Source organism: Triplophysa dalaica, chromosome 13, assembly GCF_015846415.1.
Source record: "Triplophysa dalaica isolate WHDGS20190420 chromosome 13, ASM1584641v1, whole genome shotgun sequence".
In the NCBI taxonomy this organism is placed as follows: domain Eukaryota; kingdom Metazoa; phylum Chordata; class Actinopteri; order Cypriniformes; family Nemacheilidae; genus Triplophysa; species Triplophysa dalaica.
Window position 1 is genome coordinate 14,110,988 of NC_079554.1, and position 18,883 is coordinate 14,129,870.

Below are 18,883 nucleotides of genomic sequence, written 5' to 3' on the forward strand. Positions count from 1 at the left end.
TAGGTAGGGGTCTATCTTGCACTCTTGATGTTCCAATAATATTTTTTTCCATTTATATAGCGTTTTTTCTAGACACTAAAAGCGCTTTACATGGAAAGGGGAATCTCCTCAACAACCAACAATGTGCAGCATTCACCTGGATGCTGCGACGGCAGCCATATTGCGCCAAAACGCCCACCAAACACCAGCTTATTGGTGGAGAAGAGACAGAGTTACGAAGCCAATTAGCACTTTTAGAGCGTCACCCCTTGATTGCTGTGTACTTTCTTTCTGCAAAGTGGCTAATTTGTACCACCAAAAGCTTAGTTTTCTTATTTTTTCATATTTCCCATTCCCTTCCTATGTCGGTCATTTTGACCGCGATGAAGCGAAGTGTGACAAATGTTTTGTGACTCTTTGACATATAAAATCATATCCAAAAAATGTTTGTGGTCACACAGCTTAAATGACAAAAGTATTCAAATGTCATCTCATCCCGATGAAGCTACGATTTTAAATGTTTCAAAATGCAGAAGAAGTACCATCACATAAGTTGTAGTTCCAGGAAAGGCCTATAGCATCTTAATCGCTGTTCTTCAAGCCTCCTCAGGAATTTTTATGACAATAAAGTGTATTTATGATGATGATTTTTGACGGGTGTTGTTTTTTTAAATGTACATTATGTTGTTGTCATCGACCAGTATTTCCTACCGATCACAGAGCCGAATACCTTTTTCAAAATTTTGAGTTCATAATGATTTATCGTGCAGCCCTAGATGCAGGATGACATTTTGTCCTGATGACAACATACCTTATTCTTGTCTCCTCCCAGCACATTGACCATGACCTCCATCACGGTCTCGTGCATGCCCAGAACACGCATCAAATTTGGATGCTGGTAAAACACTTTGTTGTTCATGATGTCCCTGGGTGACAGAGTCAGAGTGAATTAAATTATACCATATACTATGTAGAATGAAGGCCATAAGAAAAGACCTAAAACTGAGTTAATTAAAAACAGATACAAAAACAACAAATATAAACAACCAGCATAAACCATCCTACTGTAGACCACCGTGACAATCCATTTCCAGCAGAACAGGAAATTAGGATGAAGAATAAAAGTATGACTCTTGAACTTCATTGAGACGGTGATTTACCCCAGGCCGTCAATCATGAGCTGGCCCTCCTCTTCCCCCATGCGGACACTGAGCAGCGACCGAATCTGGCCCAGAGAGGCCAGCAGGTTGATGGCGTCCCCTACAGACATGGTACTGATGGTGTAGCTCTTCCTCAAAGCCCTAAGCAGCTCTCCAACCCCATCGTACTGTCTCCTCAAAAGACTGAACATGCTGCGAACCAGCACTGGGTCTTGGATTTTGCATTCCTGTGCCCAGCTGACCATGGTCTGAGATATCAGCTCCTTCAGATTTGCTGCAAAAGACCGAAAATGTGGCAGCATAAGATATAGAGCTGTCTGTTTGATCTGAGGCTGAGATTATTACCATATTATAAATCCATCAGAACGATCCCAGACATGGGTTCTAAAATAGATAACTCATCTTACATGGAGTCATATAAAAGCTATACTGTAGTCTGTGCTCAGTATGTTAAAAACATTAGCGTCTATTAATATTTTCTGTTCACATATTGCTCCTGCCTGCGGTTCTCAGAATAGCAGCTCTAATCACATACTCCTCTCATCAGGCAAGAGCACCCGCCGCATTGCCACTTTTAACCAACATCTGCAAATTACATTCATTTTAATGTGTACCTGCCCACCCATCACTGCTAATGTAATGTCCTATGGTAATATCCCCGGCATGCTGAAGATATTACCTTTAAAAACTGGTTTACACTTAGTTTTAGCTGCATTTAGAAGCATAAAAACACACAGTATATAGAAAATAATAGTTTTACTAATAAGATTTGTTGTAAGGACAACTGAATAGGCAACTTTAAATTTCTACATCATGTGTGGCTTAAGAAATGCAATAAAACTTGTTTGAACGACTTATTTCTGAATGCAGCTCTGAAATCCATCTTTAAGAAAATTCTCAAATTATTCTAGTTGACTAAGAATATTTTTTTTTGCAGAAACTGCTTTCTTACTAGCAATATAGACATGAAGGAGCAATACGTCTCGAAGAAAATGATTCAAGCACGTGGTGCTGCGAAGAGTCTTACTTGGAGCAGCTTGTTCTTTCTCGGTTGGTTCTTCTGTTTTTTGAGGAGGACCCTTGATCTTGTATATGATGGCCATCAGACGGCCTTTAAGAGATGTGTCCTGCTCTTCCTCCTCTTCTTCCATAGGGATGCCTGCACTCACACAAACACACAACGATGAAAACCGTTGATCTGCCTCTTCCATTTATTTGTGCTGCCACTGGCATTCTTTTGTGTGAACCAATCGAGTTTGTGCACCATTCAGAATTGAATTGAAAAGCTTTTTACAATCTGATTGAAATTCTGAATCTGAACAGGATGTTGTTGAAATAAACACAATGTCAGTGTGGATTTGTAATAATACATTTTTTTCTCAGTATGAAGGGAGTGGCAAGGATGGATAAGTGTACCACAATGTAGCCGCAGATCATCATGAAAGCCTTGAAGCTCATCTTGCAGCTCCTCGGGACAGGTGCAGTCATCTCCAGCACTGAAGTTTAGCAGCATGTTTATCTGCAGGGACAAAGTCAATGTGTTTTAATTAAAAAAGAAAGAGAGAATCTGGAATCTAAGAGTGCAAAAAAATCTAAATACTGAGAAAATCGACTTTAAAGTTATTCATTAGAGACGCTTTAGCAGGCCGCTGCTAAGAAGAAACCTGTTTGTTTTAACACTCTCTGTTGGCTTACCGCTGTTATAATGTTGTTGAGAGTATATGAACCCAAAAGTGGAAATACTAAGCTTTACATAGATACCAAACTTGAGTGGGTAATTCCCAAAGAGCGTGCATCAGCCGGCGATGTTTGTAGGCGTCTTTCTGGGTATATTTGTTCACAGTTTTGCTCCATCAACTCACCAAAATAACGTTTTTATATGTTTATGGTGCGAAATTGACAAATATCTTCATTGAACATGTTGTTTAATTATTATTTTAATCATTATTGGCATAAAAGAAAAATCAATAATTTTGACATATTTTTGGTATTTGCTAAAAGTATAAGTATAAGCTTATGTATACATGTGCTCCTTATGACTGGTTTTGTGGTCCAGGGTCACAAATGACTAAACATGAAATATAGATTTCAAAAGCCTAACCTTCTACTGGACTTATGCAACATTCTAATGGAAATTTGGTGTATCTATAAGAGACCTTTCTGTTGCCCTGGTTACAGAGAGAGCCAAGTTCACCATCAGCTCACAATGAGCACATATGCTAAAGCTTTTTTTCTTCGTGTGATTTGGTATGCATTTTAAACAGCATGGAAGATTTTGACAAGTGGCTCAGAGAATAATTGAGTGGGCACAGAAGATTCATCTTCTCACACACTGAAGGAGAAGTGTAATTAAAAAAGTAGACATGAAGAATTCTGGGTAAAGTCGGGTATGACTCAGTGTTGCAGCCGCACTAAGCACTAATCAGATTACAGCAAAGACCCTTTAAAGCAAGTCAGACCACTCTGCATCAATGTTGGTAAAACCCTTGGGCAACTGTTTTATTTGATGAAAAGTGGCATTCAGTATCTTGAAAAGACGTTTGCTAATGGGATTTGGGAAATAATGAAGTCACAAAAATTGTTGGGTGAGCTTATGTTTCACAAACATTTTTGTAGTTACCAATAATTCTGGCAATGCTATTATATATTAAATCTTCATTTTATTTAACACTAAATAAAATATTTTAAAGACTGGTCCAGAATAGAGAGTGAGATATTTCTATCAAAAAAGTAGCTATTTTTTTTAACCGCAAAAAGTATATTTAAAAATGTAGTGTGTGGGTTAGTGTGAAAAACATTTCTGAAGTTTTTATTTTGTCATTTACTGTTTCATTCTAATAAACATGTGTGTAGGTTTTTTTTTTTTTTCTCTGTGAATTACTAACAAAGTTTCTCCCAAATGTCAAATGAAAATATTGTTTCTATTTGCATTTATTTTCAGAAAATGAAAACTGGAGAAAAAGGATAAAATATCAGAAAAGATGCACTGTATTTTTTCAGACCTCAAATACTGCAAAGTAAACAAGTTCCTTTTCACTTTTAAGCAATATAACAGTACATGTGTTTAGGAAAACGTTAAAAAAACATTTTTTTTTTATGTTTTAAGTTCGATTGCGATTACGACTACGATTTTTATTACAGTTTTCATGCTGTCCGTCTTTCACATTGATGTTGGATGACTTTATGTCACTCCTGAGGTTTCAACAAATTTGAAATTCAACAAACACTGGACTGGGCTGGAATGGCCACAATACATCTAGAAATGAAAATTTTGGAACGGTATCTTAATTATTTCCAGAGATGTATCTGAAAATGTAAAATTGACTGAGTAAATCCACAGAAGTGACAGAATTTTTTTTTGTGGCGTCAATAAAATAATTAGTTTTGATTTAAATTCATTTATTTTTGTATTCCAGACTGTGTGTGGAAATCATATAATGTATCATGTACAGCAACGAACAGTATTTTTCTTTTTTTGCTTATGACTACTTTAATACTTTGATTACATTTTTATCACATTTTAGCCTGGATTTCACAGACAGGGTCACAAATGCAAAGAAGCATTAGTCAAAGGTCTTTTTCTGGACGTAAGAAGGTTTACCTGTTCTTGAGGGGGTGATCGGAACTCTCTAGTCTTCTTGGCAGTGACAGCAGCCGACATGTTGAGGGCTAGCATCAGCTCATTGTAGCGAAACTTTTGATTGTACTGCAACTTGGACACAAAATCATCTGAGAAGGCCACGATAGCCTCAATGCGCTGCTTCAACTCACAGTCGCAGAAAAAGTGGAGTAGCTCACACATCTGTACAACAGAAAACAATTATACATAATAACTCAAGCTAAACTATCTTTGCCAAACTTGGAGAGCATCACTCACCTGCTGCTTGACTGGTTCAGGCAAGCTCTTCTCCAGAAGACCTTTGGGGAGCTGTTTCGATTCCTTACCCTCCTCTTCTCCGGCCTCCACGGCCTTCTCTTCATTACTGCTGGCTTCCTCTTTTTCAGCTCCCTGCTCCGCCAGCGCCAAATGTTCCTCCTCCTCCTTCCTGTCTCCGAACACACTGGGGTCGATGAGGAGCAGGACGGTCCTCACCTCCTCACTGGTCATGGCATCCATGATAAGCAGAGTGCCAATCACCTTCAGAATCGGAACGAACTGATACTTAACGCTTCCGCCCACGGGATCCCGTATGTGGTTACCACCGCCCTGCACTGCTTCCGTGAGCATAGTGATGGCTTTCTCTTTTAGGATACCCAGAGGGATCTGTGGGCTGAAGAGAGGCTGCTCACGTTTGGTGTTAATGAAGCACGGAGGGGTAAAGTTGAGGCGAGGAGTGATCGAGGTGCTCAGACCCACTCCTGGGAGAGAGTGGCACTTGGATTCGTCAGAGAAAAGACGAATGCTGCGCGTCTCCTCCGTCACGGGGATGATAAACTCATTCTTCATCATGAGATGGGACTCTTTAGCTGTCTCCAAGTGAATACTGATCAGGACGTCGTAGAAGCCTTCACGGAGCTGACCGGTCAGGTACTGGTTGTCAATGGTGTACAGGAGCTGCGATTGGTCGAGATGGCTGCAGAGGGCGTGAGCTACACGGGTGTTGCCCAGGGCGCACAGGGCGCAGAATAGCTTTAATGTGTGATAGTGGAACTGGCGGAGATCCTCGTTTTCTGACAACTCCATGATGTCTATACACCTAGCATGAGAAATGGAAAACGTTTTATGAGGGTTTTCATTTGAGAGAAAGGTCACACTCACTGTATTGTTAAATTCTCAGTCATTGTATACATGCAATCATCTGTTTTTATGAGTAGTGAGCATCACCTGTTCTCCTCTGGGATATGAACGGCCATCATCTGTAGAGTTTCCAGACACTGCACCACCCAGCCGTGCCTCTCGCTCACCCGCGCGGTCTCCACCGACAGGAAGGTGTTGGGCATCCTGCTCCACAGCACAGACATGATGGTCTGCACATTCAGCCGTGGGGGACACTGGGGTTCTGGGTTCCTCTTTAAACTCTTAAAGATGGCTGAAGACAGCGGCATGGCTTCCTGTTCGTGTATTAATGTGGATCACCGTCAGTGGAATAAACTGTACATACTTCAATACATTAGATTTGAATTGTGTTGACTTACTGGGATTTTGGGAAAATCAAACTGGAAGAGATTGGGACTTGTGGGTTGAACAAACACAGCGGGGAATAGTTTTGAGTTAGGTTCGACCTAAAAGAAAGGGGCAAGATAAAGCGCACAAACTTTAAGTCTATGAAGCTTAGTCTATTGTATTCTGATTCTGGACAGTGCTTATTAATGTTTTAGACCAAACTAGGATTATCCGAAAGATAAAATATAAAAAGTTAAAATATTTGTTTTGTTTTGTTACCTGGTATGCAGTAGGTAACTCTCTGCCATTAGCGAAAAATAAAACCAGTCCTGAGGCCAGATCTATGAAGCATCCGATTTCCAGATCAGTGTTACTACGGCCTGTGGAGCCGGTGGCAACATCACCAGCACACACCATGTAACAATTACTTCTCCTCACACTTAATGAGGTGAAACAAAAAGAGACGAGAAATTGAAAGAACAAAGATTAAAAAAATAAAAAGAAAAGTTGATTAAGAAAATTGAACAATGTTTAAATGTCGAAATATGTACCTCTCGTGAACACGTCCACGTTCGTCGCCCAGTGTGACGGTGACAGTTCGAACTTTACTGAGGTTAAAGTTTTTGCTGTAGTAATGATAGTCCGGTGTTACCCAGCCCACCCACACTGATGCTGGGTCCTGTCCGGCAAATATTTTCACAGAGTAGAAGTACTACAACACAAACAAGGACAAAAAACACTGGTCAGAGTTTTCAAGGTCACTCAAGTACTTCAATACTGTCATTTTTCTTTTCTTATACCTTCGTAATGATGCCATTATCGATCTTTCCTCCATCGTCCTTTGGTCTTTGCTCGATCACCTCATTGATATCCATTTTCCGAGGACCAGGATGGAACTCAACGGGCATGCTCAGACGGCAGAAGATCATGTCGTCGTTGCTGGTCTGGGTGCCAAATGTCTTGTGGGTCACTTTTAGACATGGAGGAGAGTCCACAGTGCCATCTATTCTAGTAACCTGAACACAATTCAGGTTAAAAAATTTTTTTGCTGGAATTCCTGTTGCGTACAAAAGGCTGTGATAAACTGGAAAAATACCATCTGCAACACTAAACTATACCTCAATATGAGGATGGTCCTCTGGCACATTAACAAACGTAGGCAGGCGTTTGCTGAACCACATGGTGACATCTCGTTTCATGTTGACGGCGAAGGGTTCAAAGCCCTCCTGAAGGCCACACATGGTGTAATACTTAAAAGTACTAGCATCCTTTCCCAAGTTCATGCGTCCAATTTGGGAAAGACCTAGGCTGCATACTGGGATGAACCCTATGGAGAATAAAAGTAAGTTCGTAACAGTATTCAAAGCCATGAAAGGTCAGATTTACTTTTTTTATCATGTCTATTTTACAGATCATCATGTTTCTTTATTGTGTCTTTACCTTCTTCGGTTTCAAAATCAGCAAAGCAGAGCTCAGAACCCTTGTTGGTAATCACGATCTCTCCATTTAGCGTGAATATCATGGACTTGTCCTCCATATTGATCATACACCCCACCACATCTCCTCTACTCCATGTCCTACCAAAGAAATGACTGCCCATATGCACTCGACGACCCTGGAAGCCATTAGAACAAAATCAATAAAATGATGCACCTTTCTTTTACAGGTCATATGCTACTAGTAAATAAGGGTTCTGTTTTATTGGCAGACTTTATTCAATCATAAAATGAACTATTTTGGTTGGGTCCAAAAGCTGTAACATTGAACATCTGGGATTTTATTTTATTTAAAACTACAAATCTGGGTCATGATGAATAAGATCTTCTAAAAACATGACGTTAAAATGTCTCGGTTACGACTGTATCCTTTCTTCCCTGATGGAGGGAATGAGACGTTGTGTTGAGAGACAGACTGGGGTTTGATCTTGAGAACCTATCATCTCCGAGAGGAATTTAAAAACGCCAATTAACATTTTGGGTTGAGGAACCTGAGAGACATCTCCTGGGCGCTGCAGCGGGACAGCGAAGCGTTTGCCGGAAATCACAATGTCTCGTTCCCTAAATCGTTCCCCATATACACTTTCAGATTGGACGGGGAGAGTTTACTCTCGAGTCTTTCTTAGGAAGGACAACACTGACCCGATCAGGCATCTCCATGGGTCTTCATCTCAGGAAGAACACCAGGATGAGAAGAGGTGCCACTTAAGGCGTATAAACGCCTAGTGGAGGGGCTCTAGCCTGCAGGACGGTGTCAATGACCACTCATGCTCTCCACTTCGCATCCAGGGGCCAGACATGGAGATTCCAGAGGTCTGGCCTGGGGTGACACACTGTGGCCTTCCCCTGCGACAGAGGGTCCTTCGTCAAGGGAGTCGGCCAGGGAGGGATTGTTGTCAGAGCCACCAGGTCTGATAACCAAGTCCGGTTGGGCTAGGAATGCGCAACTAACAGCACTTGATGTCCCTCTTTCCTGACGTACGTATGTAATAATTTTAGTAGGTTCTCAAGATCAAGCCCCAGTCTGTCTCTCAACACAACGTCAAGAGACCAACTGAAAGGGAACAGCAAATAATCACCCTGTAGCCATCAAAGACAAATGCCTGGTCATCTATTCCCAGTTCCACATCAGGTCTGCAGCCAGGCCGGGCCCATCCCACTCTCATGTCACCTCCAGTCAAAGCCTCAAACTCAAAATACCACTTTCCTGTCTTCACGGCATACGTCTTCTCCACGCGGAACAGACGGATGGACTCAATGCCAACCTCTGATTTGTGTGCTGCTAAAAATATTTAGATTTAAGATTAAAAGAGGATCAAGTCATTTTATAAGTAGATTTTTTTTGGACATTTTACAAGCAAACGATTTAACTGGCATGATAGAAATCATTGAAATATTAAAGATAAATGCATCATACAGAGATGATCTTAAAGTCCCCGTGAACTGGAAAAATAGTGGACGTGGCTTTCGTCTTTCTCTGCGATTTGATTGGATGAATAAAAACAGCCGTTGCATTTTGAAATGAAACTGGCAGCAGAAAGACAGTTGAAGGGGAGGAGTTAACGGATGCTCTAAGAACGGATGTTTTCTAAGATAGATAGTCATTACATGACGGATGTGCATTTTCAGATTTTAAAGAATGAGCCACATTGATAAACAATTTACAATAAACGCTGCAATATTTCATCAAAGAATTGGCATTATCATTTGAATTTCACTGGGACTTTAAGTCTGCTGAGAAATTGTAATGATGGTATTTAAGATTATGTATTTGTTACAGTGACTTCTGCTGGAAATCGAAAATAAAATGCTGATTATTAATAATACATTATATACCGTACGTATGTAATCATTTTTGTTTTTTACTGTGTATAACTCACTCTCTTGATCTGGTGGGTCTATGTAATATCCGTATCCAATCAGAGTTCGGATGGCCTCCCGAAGACTATCTCTGTTCGATTTCTTAGTACGTTCATCTAATAAAGCATATGGCACCAGCCGTGGATTACGCCGATTTTTTAAATCCTTTTAAGGCAAAAGAAAAAAGGCTAGAACAGGTTAGAAAATTGATGTTCAAAAGGTCACTGTAGTTCAATCTTAATATTTAAGCATACATTTACATTATCGTGCCTCAGGAAAACAGACATATCCAATATGATTTAATGAATGATGAACAGGACATTGTTACCTGCTGGATACCATAGGTCCAACCTTGTTTGATGCGATCTTTAGCCCAAACATTATGAGCATTTTCAGCCAGTTTATCAACTAGAATCTCCTGATCAGGTGTCAGTCTCACATCAGAAAGACCCAGTGGTGCAGGTTTATATCCATTTGTCATCATGTAGCTATAATGATTAATGATTGAATAATAAATTATGACAATAACTCATATTGCCTGAATATCTTACTATGTAAAAATGCTGTCATAAAATAGGCTCATCTAAACAGACACACTATGATATTCAACATGAACATTTGGTTTTACTTCTTAGGGAGCTTGAGTCTTTTTAAATCTTCTTCAGCATTTAAGTTGACTTGGGCAACATGACAGCCCAATGTAAGCAGAGTCCTGAAAAAGAGACAAAACAACATATCAAACCAATAAAAGCTATACATTTTTAAAGACGCAAATAAAAGTCTCAAGAATAAATAATGCAGCACAAGATTTATCAAAAACGAAATCTGTTCAACATGTCAGTACGGCCGTATATAGTTTCTGATCTATATACACTTGTACTGCTGAGTGTAGAGACTGTGAAATAAAAATTAATTTACAGCCACAGTATATCAAGATTTCCAGCCACACACTCACTTATCGTAAACATTTTAATAAGCAAGGACTGAACTACAGCTTGTACACAATTAAAATGCAGCTCTACACCTAGGAGCTTCAACCAGAATGTAATAAAACTTACTTCAACGTTTCTGTTGACATTTGCAGGTTATAATTCTTTTCGGTTTCTGGTAATTTGGAAAAGTCAACAAGGCAAGGGTGCTGCCTCTTGTTGTCATCTCGAACCTTAAAAACACAAAATCAGTGTAGATTTAACATTTAACAATAAAATCTAAAACTCTGTATAGAAAGAGTTGTTTACATTTATACTTTAATATATCATTTATATTTTACAATAGAATATTATATGCACTGAGTGACATTCTGCCATTACTATTTTCCCTGCTTATAACATTCCTCTGTTGTCTGATATCGATCACAAAATAAGACAAAATTATATCTAAACAGATTAAACAAATGAAGTTTCCTAAATCACAACTAATAAGCTCTCCCTATTTTTCATAAATATTTACTCAGCAACTATTAATCAAAGTCACTGAGTACAGCTGTGACACGTCAGAGGACCTGGCCTGTTTTTTTTCTTCATTTATTTATCATTTGAGTTTGGGTTCCTTGCCACAGAGCCTGTTTCACAGGCTTGCTCACCGGGAGACTGCTTTTATTAGATATTATTTATTCGAATGTTCTTACTTGTTCTATAAACACCTTGCACTGTGCTGTGTTTTGTCTCTTCTGTGTTTTTCAGTTTTTCTTATTTTCTCTTGTAAAGCTGCTTTGGAACAATGCACATTATGAAAAGCGCTATATAGATCAAATTGAATTGAATATTTAATATTTTGAAAATTCATCAAATTCATATCTTGTCAATATCTGCTCATCAATGAATTTTTCAAACAAGTTCTTATTTATTTAATCTGACTGGCTAACTTCAATCTCTTTGTTTGTATGGGCACAAGGGGTTTTAATGAGTCTATTTCGAATCAAAGTCATGCTTACAAGTTAAAGGGATGATTCACCAGAAATACGTGTTTTTCTTTGTCTTTGGCGTGTTATAAGTTACCCATGCATGTATTAGACACGTAAAATGGCAAAAATGTAATTGTCGGAAACAAAAGATGTATTTTATCTAGAAGCGAATGCTCACCCAGACCTGCCTGAAAAACTTTGTGTAACCGGCGAATTCCATGCAAGGGGACCCGCAATGTATTCAGATAGAAATAGTTCATTCTAAGGTAGTAAATAGAACGCTTCATTATGTAAGGCCTTTATACACCTATAAAGACATAGTCACCATATGTATATTATATTGTATTTCAGTCAACAGATCCTCCAAAAAAATTACACACAGCACCAAAAGAGTTAAATAATGACATATTACATCAACATTACATTGTTTTAAATGTCTCTTCCTGTCTAAGCGGTCCTTTCTGGGCCAGAACAATCTGCAAAATATGAATCTTATCCCAATTAGTCATAGATCTGGCTACGCGACACCAGCTCTTGTTCTGCAAGCCCACCCTGCTCGCTAAACGGCACAACCGAGCCAACAAAGTTATTAAAATCAGATTAATCTGTGAACAGCTGAACCTGTGAAATATTTATCCGTAATAAATTATAAGAACTGGCCTCTAGAGTAATGGCTGCACTGAACCATAATTAATTTAGCCTGTCGGGCTCTTGGATGACACGCTGCTCATTGATATTGTACTTTAATACTGCAAAGCTTGGACACCGTGTGCTTTTCCACCATGCTCTGCAATACTGGAGTCGCTCTCCCGCGGTGAACATTGAAGGGACTGAAATCCGATTTTTTTTAAACCACCCTCTACCCTCTTCTATTATTTGCATATCATGTCCTCGGATGCTGAAAAATTAATTCAAACTGCAGGCAAGGATTCTTAATTTAGGTTGACATTTTCAATTATCCTCCTTCTGGTTCCTCGCGTGGTTAAAGGGGATGTGCAACGGTGTTTCATGCATTCTGATTTCTTTACAATGATAAACGTGCTGTCTTCTCATGCTTGACATGGTGAACTTGTCCAAAAATCAGCCGAGCTCCTGCCATTTTCAGCCGCGTAAATGTGCCTCGGTGGACACAGCCCCTTAGTCCCTTAATGGACAATTCTCCCAGAAAAGCACGCCGACGCATAAACCAGCCAGAGTAAGATGAAAGTGCACGCCCATGCGTCAACGAAGGAGAATAGGAGAAGGAGCATGCATACGTCACTTTCATTTGTGTGCAGGAGAGAAAGAGCAATACGTTTGAGAAGTTCAGCTGTGTTTGTTTGTTCACTTCATTTGGATGATGAATGTTTTATAAACTGATGGATGGCGTGGTCCCGGTGCTAAAAGATGCCGGACCTGTTTTGTTAGCAATGGGTGGCTTTAGTTCCGCCTAAACCACCACCCGTCCCCCCAACCCCTGTGCGTCTTATGTTTTTGGAAATAATCGTACAGCTGCATCTGTCTTTTGTAAATGTGATCAAACAAAAGACTATATGATACTGCTCTGTAAGTATTCAAGGTAATCATGAGATATGCAGGAGTAACGGTCACTTGAACCTTAGAAGGCAGAAATCATACTGAAATCAGAGTGTATGCAACACATCCTAAAGAGATGACCTTGCATTGACTGAGGAATTCTGATAATTTACGATTATTAAATTTTCCAAAGGGACATCTGCTTAAAGGTTTATTTACCTTGCCGTATGTCCATCCAAGCTCTATTTTGTTCATCCCCCACAGCTCGTGGATGTTCTCAGCTAACTTGTCCCTCACGTTTTCGAGATGTGGAGGCAGGACGATCTTGATAACACAGAAACAACATTTATGCACCATTTACAAAGTAAAGTTTTCAGGATTAATCAAGTACATTGCAGAACTAGATGAAGGATGGATAACGGATAAGAATGTAGACACATTCAAGTCATAGGATCTCACCTGACTGGTGTCAACAGGAACAGGAATGAACGAAGCCTGAGAGAGGAACTCTGTAGTGCCCAAAAGATCTCTCACTCCTTCAAGATCTCTTTTATACTCCTTGACAGGCTCCACGCGCATCGTTTCTTTAGGGAGTAGGGCTTCGTAACATGGTGCGTATCCTGCTGGAGGCAGGAACTTGAAGTCTCCGTGGCGACCACCCAACAGGAAGCGAACCCTATAAGGACAACATGAAGTAGGCATTTAACCGCACAATCGATTTCTTGATTGACCTGATAAGCACCACTGAGTTGTCTAAAGTGTCCTAAATCTACTGAATTTGCATGGAGTTGGTTGAGTGGCCAAGTGAGTAATGGCCTGTCTTTGTTGATTGAACAAAAAGTGCATTGGGGTGGATATAAAGAAAAGGTGCCAGCAACGTAACATTACCTCTAATACATTTCCAAATACAAAATGATGAAGATTGGAAATCCTTCTATGTTTTTATGATTTGTATATTTCAAGTCAAATTATTCTTGCTTGCTCTTTATGTTAAACTGTGCCTCTGCCTGACTGCAATGTGAAGTATTGAGAAACTCACTTGACCCCTGCAGAAAAACTGACGACAGGAAAGAAGAAGCCATCTACGTTGAAGTCTTCAAACATGCCTTGCACCGGCTGGCCGTTAATTCGGAAAGACATACTGGGGGCTCCGAGATCCAGACAGCAGCTCACCACATCGTCTGAGTTCAGCAGGTGCTGGTTTACAGAGGCCACGGCTCGTGGGATTCGTCCTATCAGGAATGCAATTAACAACATTATAGTTTTAAACTGTGCAAACTACTACTTAGGTGAGAGCGCCAGCTAGCGTACCTGACCAAAGATAAAGCCCATCAAAACTGTAGGAGTAAAGGTCATCACCCACACCATTTCCTCCCCAACCCTCTCCACCCCCAGGATAGGGGGCGTAGCCTTTGGTGGTGGCCCAGCCGACGCGAAGGTGGGTGGGCTCACTGGTCACATAGTGGTCTACTTGATCAATGATCAGCTCAAAGTACCACTTCTTATACTGGGCTGAGCCCTCACTCATGCCCAGAAAGATGTTAGGTCTCATACTGTAAAGCAAGATAAAGATACAAACAAGTTATTGACTCAAATACGAACAAGTCCACTCAGGATATTTCAAAGTGATACAGTGGGTTCGTCTACCTTTGAACATCGTTGACCAATCGCGTTTGGAGCAGCAGGTCTCTTCTGGGAAGCAGGTGGTCACAGATGAAATTCTGATTGGCTCTCACAGCCACACCGTTGCAGACGCAAAGGGAACAAAGAACATCTAGAATCTGCAAAGGATTATGGGATACCATCAACATTTTCACGGATACTTTCTATTAATTGCACATTCACCCATGCTGAAATGTACACACTTCTGCCCGCATATGCTCTAGTGCATGCTTAGCATGCTGTGCATCCCCAAATATGTGTTTACGAGTTTACATGACCCACATTTTATAAGACAGAGGAATTCTCAAGTCAGTAGCATGAGTCTAAGAACCGCATGCATGCACCTTGTTAACATATCTGAACGTCACCAGTTGTTGCACCTATGGTTGCATTTATACTTGTTCGCTTCATTTTATAGTTTCACAATCTTTAAGATCCCCAAATGTGAATGATGCCTTCGAGATATAGTAGCAATCCTATTACTCAAACAGGAGGTGGTTTGAGACTTATTCAAGACATGACATCGCTTGCGGAGACGCATACTGTATACATGCATTGCATTACATATACATTAATATTTACAGATATTTGCAGATTCAAGATGTTTTATACATGGAACTGAAAAACCTGCGTTCATATTTATTTACACTATTTGTGACTGCAGGTCTTTGTTCTCCTGCTGAGGAAGCTAATGTGCGGCTTCAGATGGCATTAGCACTATAAAGTGGTTTATATTCCATATTCATCTGTGCGTGTGTGTGTGTGTGTGTGTGTGTGTGTGTGTGTTTGTGAGCACCGCGAATGTTGACCTTGTGGTTGCGCCCATGCTTGTACAGAAGGGAGATGATGGATTTGATGTGGGCCTTCTGGATGATGTTAAGAGATTCTGGACTCTCGATGAGGATACAATGAAGTACCTCCAAAATACCTGTGAAGGAATGGTAAGCCCATACCATAATCAGATAACACAAAAGAAGGTGTACGAGCAAATTGCTATTGACTTTACAATGAAAGTTATTTACATCCAGCTATGAACTTTATAGCATATAACGCTGTTATGTGGATCTTCTGAAATCACTGATCTAGGCAGATGCTGATTGGAGGTTACAGAGTTTATGGCTATGCAAGACTTACTGGTTAATGTATATCCTCTCTGTAATTAATGCTAATGTACATGTCCCGTTTGACAAATAGCAGTGTTTACCTGATGAGGACTCCAATCGCTCCAGCTTGCTGACTAGCCAATCCAGCTTGCGAGAGAGCTGTGTGCAGTTGGTCCTGTTTCCTCGGATCAGAGCAGCTAATAGACGAAAATCAATTTCAACAAATTGTTTTTATATAATAAAGCACTTTTATTCCTTATACACAACAGTCTAATACTGCAAATTCCCTTTTTACCTTCATACAGCAATAACGCACTAATTTATCTTTTTTTTAATTATTAGTAACATTACAGTATACGTCTTATTAATTATTATTATTAATAATAATTATTATTATTAATAATAATCAATTATTATTCATAAAAGATACTTATTTTAACTCAAAATACAACTTAAGTAGGTGTGAACAAGAACTAGTTCCAATAGCTAAAAAAAGGAAAATTTAAAATGGTGACTTTAAACCATAAACCATAAGAATTTAACACAAGAAAGTATAGATAAGACTAGACAATAGTGCAAACACCACAATAATTCGTAATACACTTTAAAAAAAGGCTTTCTGGCAGCAGGGACACCAGAAAAATCACATAAAATAAAAACACGTAAATATAACGTTTCTCTTTTAAATTTGCAGTCTCATCCTGTAATTTGATGTTTTTACCACATTTCAAAAACACATGATATAACTGTGAAAAATGGAAAATTCAGAAAAATTTCTTTTTTTTACTGTGTACATACCAACAGTCATCATTTACAACCCTTTGCTTGGCAGGGGCAACAAACTTGACATGCCTCCAAATACATTATCCAGATGAACAGCTATGATCTTTGCAGAACTCAAAACTACTAATTACTATTATTAACACAGTAAATAATTAAAGCCAATTTGTATGGCAAGATAAACAACAAATAAAATGGGAAGAGAGCAAAATTACTTGACCAAATGAATTTATCCTGACCTGAATCTTTAGTGTGAATAAAATACTAAACAGGAATAATCTCAAACGAACCTTTTTTATCTCAGAAAGCAATTTATCAAATCCAGCCTGAGAGGTAAAGGTGCTTTAAAAGGAGATTAGAGACACTCCTGTGATTGTCTGCGGGGTTTTGAAGCCCAAACCCTCTGAGCAAAGATGCTTCCTGAGGCATTAAATGAATCCGTATGGAGCCATAAAAGTGTCTGTTGTCACCAGCCTAATGTATCATGCATACTGTTCTGCAGAAAATGACCTCAGTGACTCGGCTTGAGCAAAAATTCTAAGCAAGTCTTGATAGCGCCTCTGATAAATGTCGAGTCAGTAAAGGTGAAATGAGGAAAACCTTCACAGCCACGGGAACCTTACATGGTGTTAAATTAACAAAAAATAATAATAAACCAAATAAAACTTTAACTGATCTACTATATGAATTATGGTAACCCACAAGTAATGATTCAAGTGTTACTAGACTCTTCTAAAGGAATTAATAATGATTTGGATCTTTAGAAGAGTGTAGTAACACTTAAATCAATACTTGTGGGTTACCATAATTCATATAGTAGATCATGTAAAGTTAGTTATAAAAAGGTAATCTTAAAGTGTTGAGTCTTCTAGCCATTCACAAGATATTCACATATATAGGCTAGGAGACATACAAAAAATATTATTTGACAGTTAGGTTAAATAATAAAATCAAAATATCTATGTCATTCTGATGTGTGATTACTTGATATGTTCCAGAAGTCTATAAGAATTATAACCAATTTAAAATGTGTAGTGTAACAATAAACTGCTAAGTGTTATAATGTATTAACTGTAATCACAATTATTTATGACATTACAATGCATTAAAAGGTGCATTACAATGCTTTAAAACTACTTTTTAAAACATTATACATACATGCTTCAAGAAAAGTGTTACAAAAACTTGTTATCTCTTTGTATTCCACAAAAACAAATCTGGAACAAAATGATGTTGAGTAAGCCAAGACAAAATCTGTGTTGTTGGGTAATTTATTCAAACAAGGTTCTCCATCCCTAAGCATAAATTGGTCCCCCATAAATCAAATTGAGAGTCCACAAAACGATGACAAAAGAGAAATGAATTCTTATTTAACTGCCACTAATAACTATCATGTCTCTCCGTCACAGTCAAGGACCGTCAGCTGAAGGTTAAGGACGTATGATAAAGCTCTTACCCAGAAGCTCATAAAGGAGGTTGAGAATGTCTTTCCATGCCTCTCCAGCCTCCTCGCCTGCTAACTCCTCAAACTCAGCAGCACTGTTGTACAGGTTTAGCCGATCAATGCAGATTGAGATCAGAGTTAGCATTCCCTAAAATAATAGTATTAACGGTCAAACGAGGAAGAGTATAGTTTAAAACATTATTATTAGATCAAGTTGGTGGTGGTGGGTGAAGGGAGACTCTCCTCATATGATTGTAAACCTCTTTGGGTGTGCAGCAATACACAATAAAGCGCTTTATAAATACCTCATTCATTGATTCATTCATTAAAGTTAATGATAAACAATAACCAGAAGATTAAAGTGACTTGTATCATCCTACTACATGTATGTTTTGTGATTTAGCCCCATTTGCCCTCTTCCCAGAATGCACTTGTTTTGTAATGTCTCCATTCAGTACACAATGTACTGATGTCATGGAAAATGTAAAGACAAGTACAATGTATGTCTATTTTTTTTCTCATTTATAATCACCAGTCCAACAAGACAAGCAGTATATTAAATGCAAGTGGTATTCAATCTGCATTAGTTCACCTCCTCTTTAAAAAGATCTTGTCGCTTGATGATGGATCTGAGCTGCCTCTGTTTCTCCTCGTGCTCCAGCTCAGAATCCGGCTGCTGGAAGTAAACGATGAGGTCATTGAGCGTCTGCAGGACTTCCACCACCGGCAGATTCACCTCTGAGGCCTTTTCTCCAGTCAAATAATCCAGACCCCTGAGAGCACCATAACATTTCAATATTTTAAAATGATTTAAAATATTAAACACAATAATGCACTCATTATATTTGATTTCTGCAGCACTCAGAGTTGTGAGGAG

At 39.1% G+C, this 18,883-nt stretch overlaps 1 protein-coding gene across 1 annotated transcript in view; it reads right to left on the reverse strand.

The window, feature by feature from the left end:
- Positions 1–18,883, reverse strand: part of ryr3 (ryanodine receptor 3) — an 85,166-nt gene that overhangs the window by 39,603 nt on the left and 26,680 nt on the right. The window contains exons 14-40 of the mRNA XM_056764505.1: positions 18,599–18,779; positions 18,019–18,154; positions 15,884–15,979; positions 15,489–15,607; positions 14,665–14,798; positions 14,329–14,570; positions 14,057–14,249; positions 13,477–13,693; positions 13,237–13,341; positions 10,658–10,761; positions 10,228–10,311; positions 9,928–10,087; positions 9,620–9,764; positions 8,819–9,021; positions 7,684–7,858; positions 7,362–7,570; positions 7,044–7,259; positions 6,795–6,955; positions 6,523–6,682; positions 6,276–6,362; positions 5,965–6,191; positions 5,017–5,836; positions 4,741–4,941; positions 2,556–2,658; positions 2,167–2,298; positions 1,140–1,413; positions 791–905 (exon numbers count right to left, since the gene is read on the reverse strand). Of these exons, the coding sequence (XP_056620483.1) occupies positions 791–905; positions 1,140–1,413; positions 2,167–2,298; positions 2,556–2,658; positions 4,741–4,941; positions 5,017–5,836; positions 5,965–6,191; positions 6,276–6,362; positions 6,523–6,682; positions 6,795–6,955; positions 7,044–7,259; positions 7,362–7,570; positions 7,684–7,858; positions 8,819–9,021; positions 9,620–9,764; positions 9,928–10,087; positions 10,228–10,311; positions 10,658–10,761; positions 13,237–13,341; positions 13,477–13,693; positions 14,057–14,249; positions 14,329–14,570; positions 14,665–14,798; positions 15,489–15,607; positions 15,884–15,979; positions 18,019–18,154; positions 18,599–18,779 (4,999 nt within the window). The remainder of the gene's footprint in view (positions 1–790; positions 906–1,139; positions 1,414–2,166; positions 2,299–2,555; positions 2,659–4,740; positions 4,942–5,016; positions 5,837–5,964; positions 6,192–6,275; positions 6,363–6,522; positions 6,683–6,794; positions 6,956–7,043; positions 7,260–7,361; positions 7,571–7,683; positions 7,859–8,818; positions 9,022–9,619; positions 9,765–9,927; positions 10,088–10,227; positions 10,312–10,657; positions 10,762–13,236; positions 13,342–13,476; positions 13,694–14,056; positions 14,250–14,328; positions 14,571–14,664; positions 14,799–15,488; positions 15,608–15,883; positions 15,980–18,018; positions 18,155–18,598; positions 18,780–18,883) is intronic.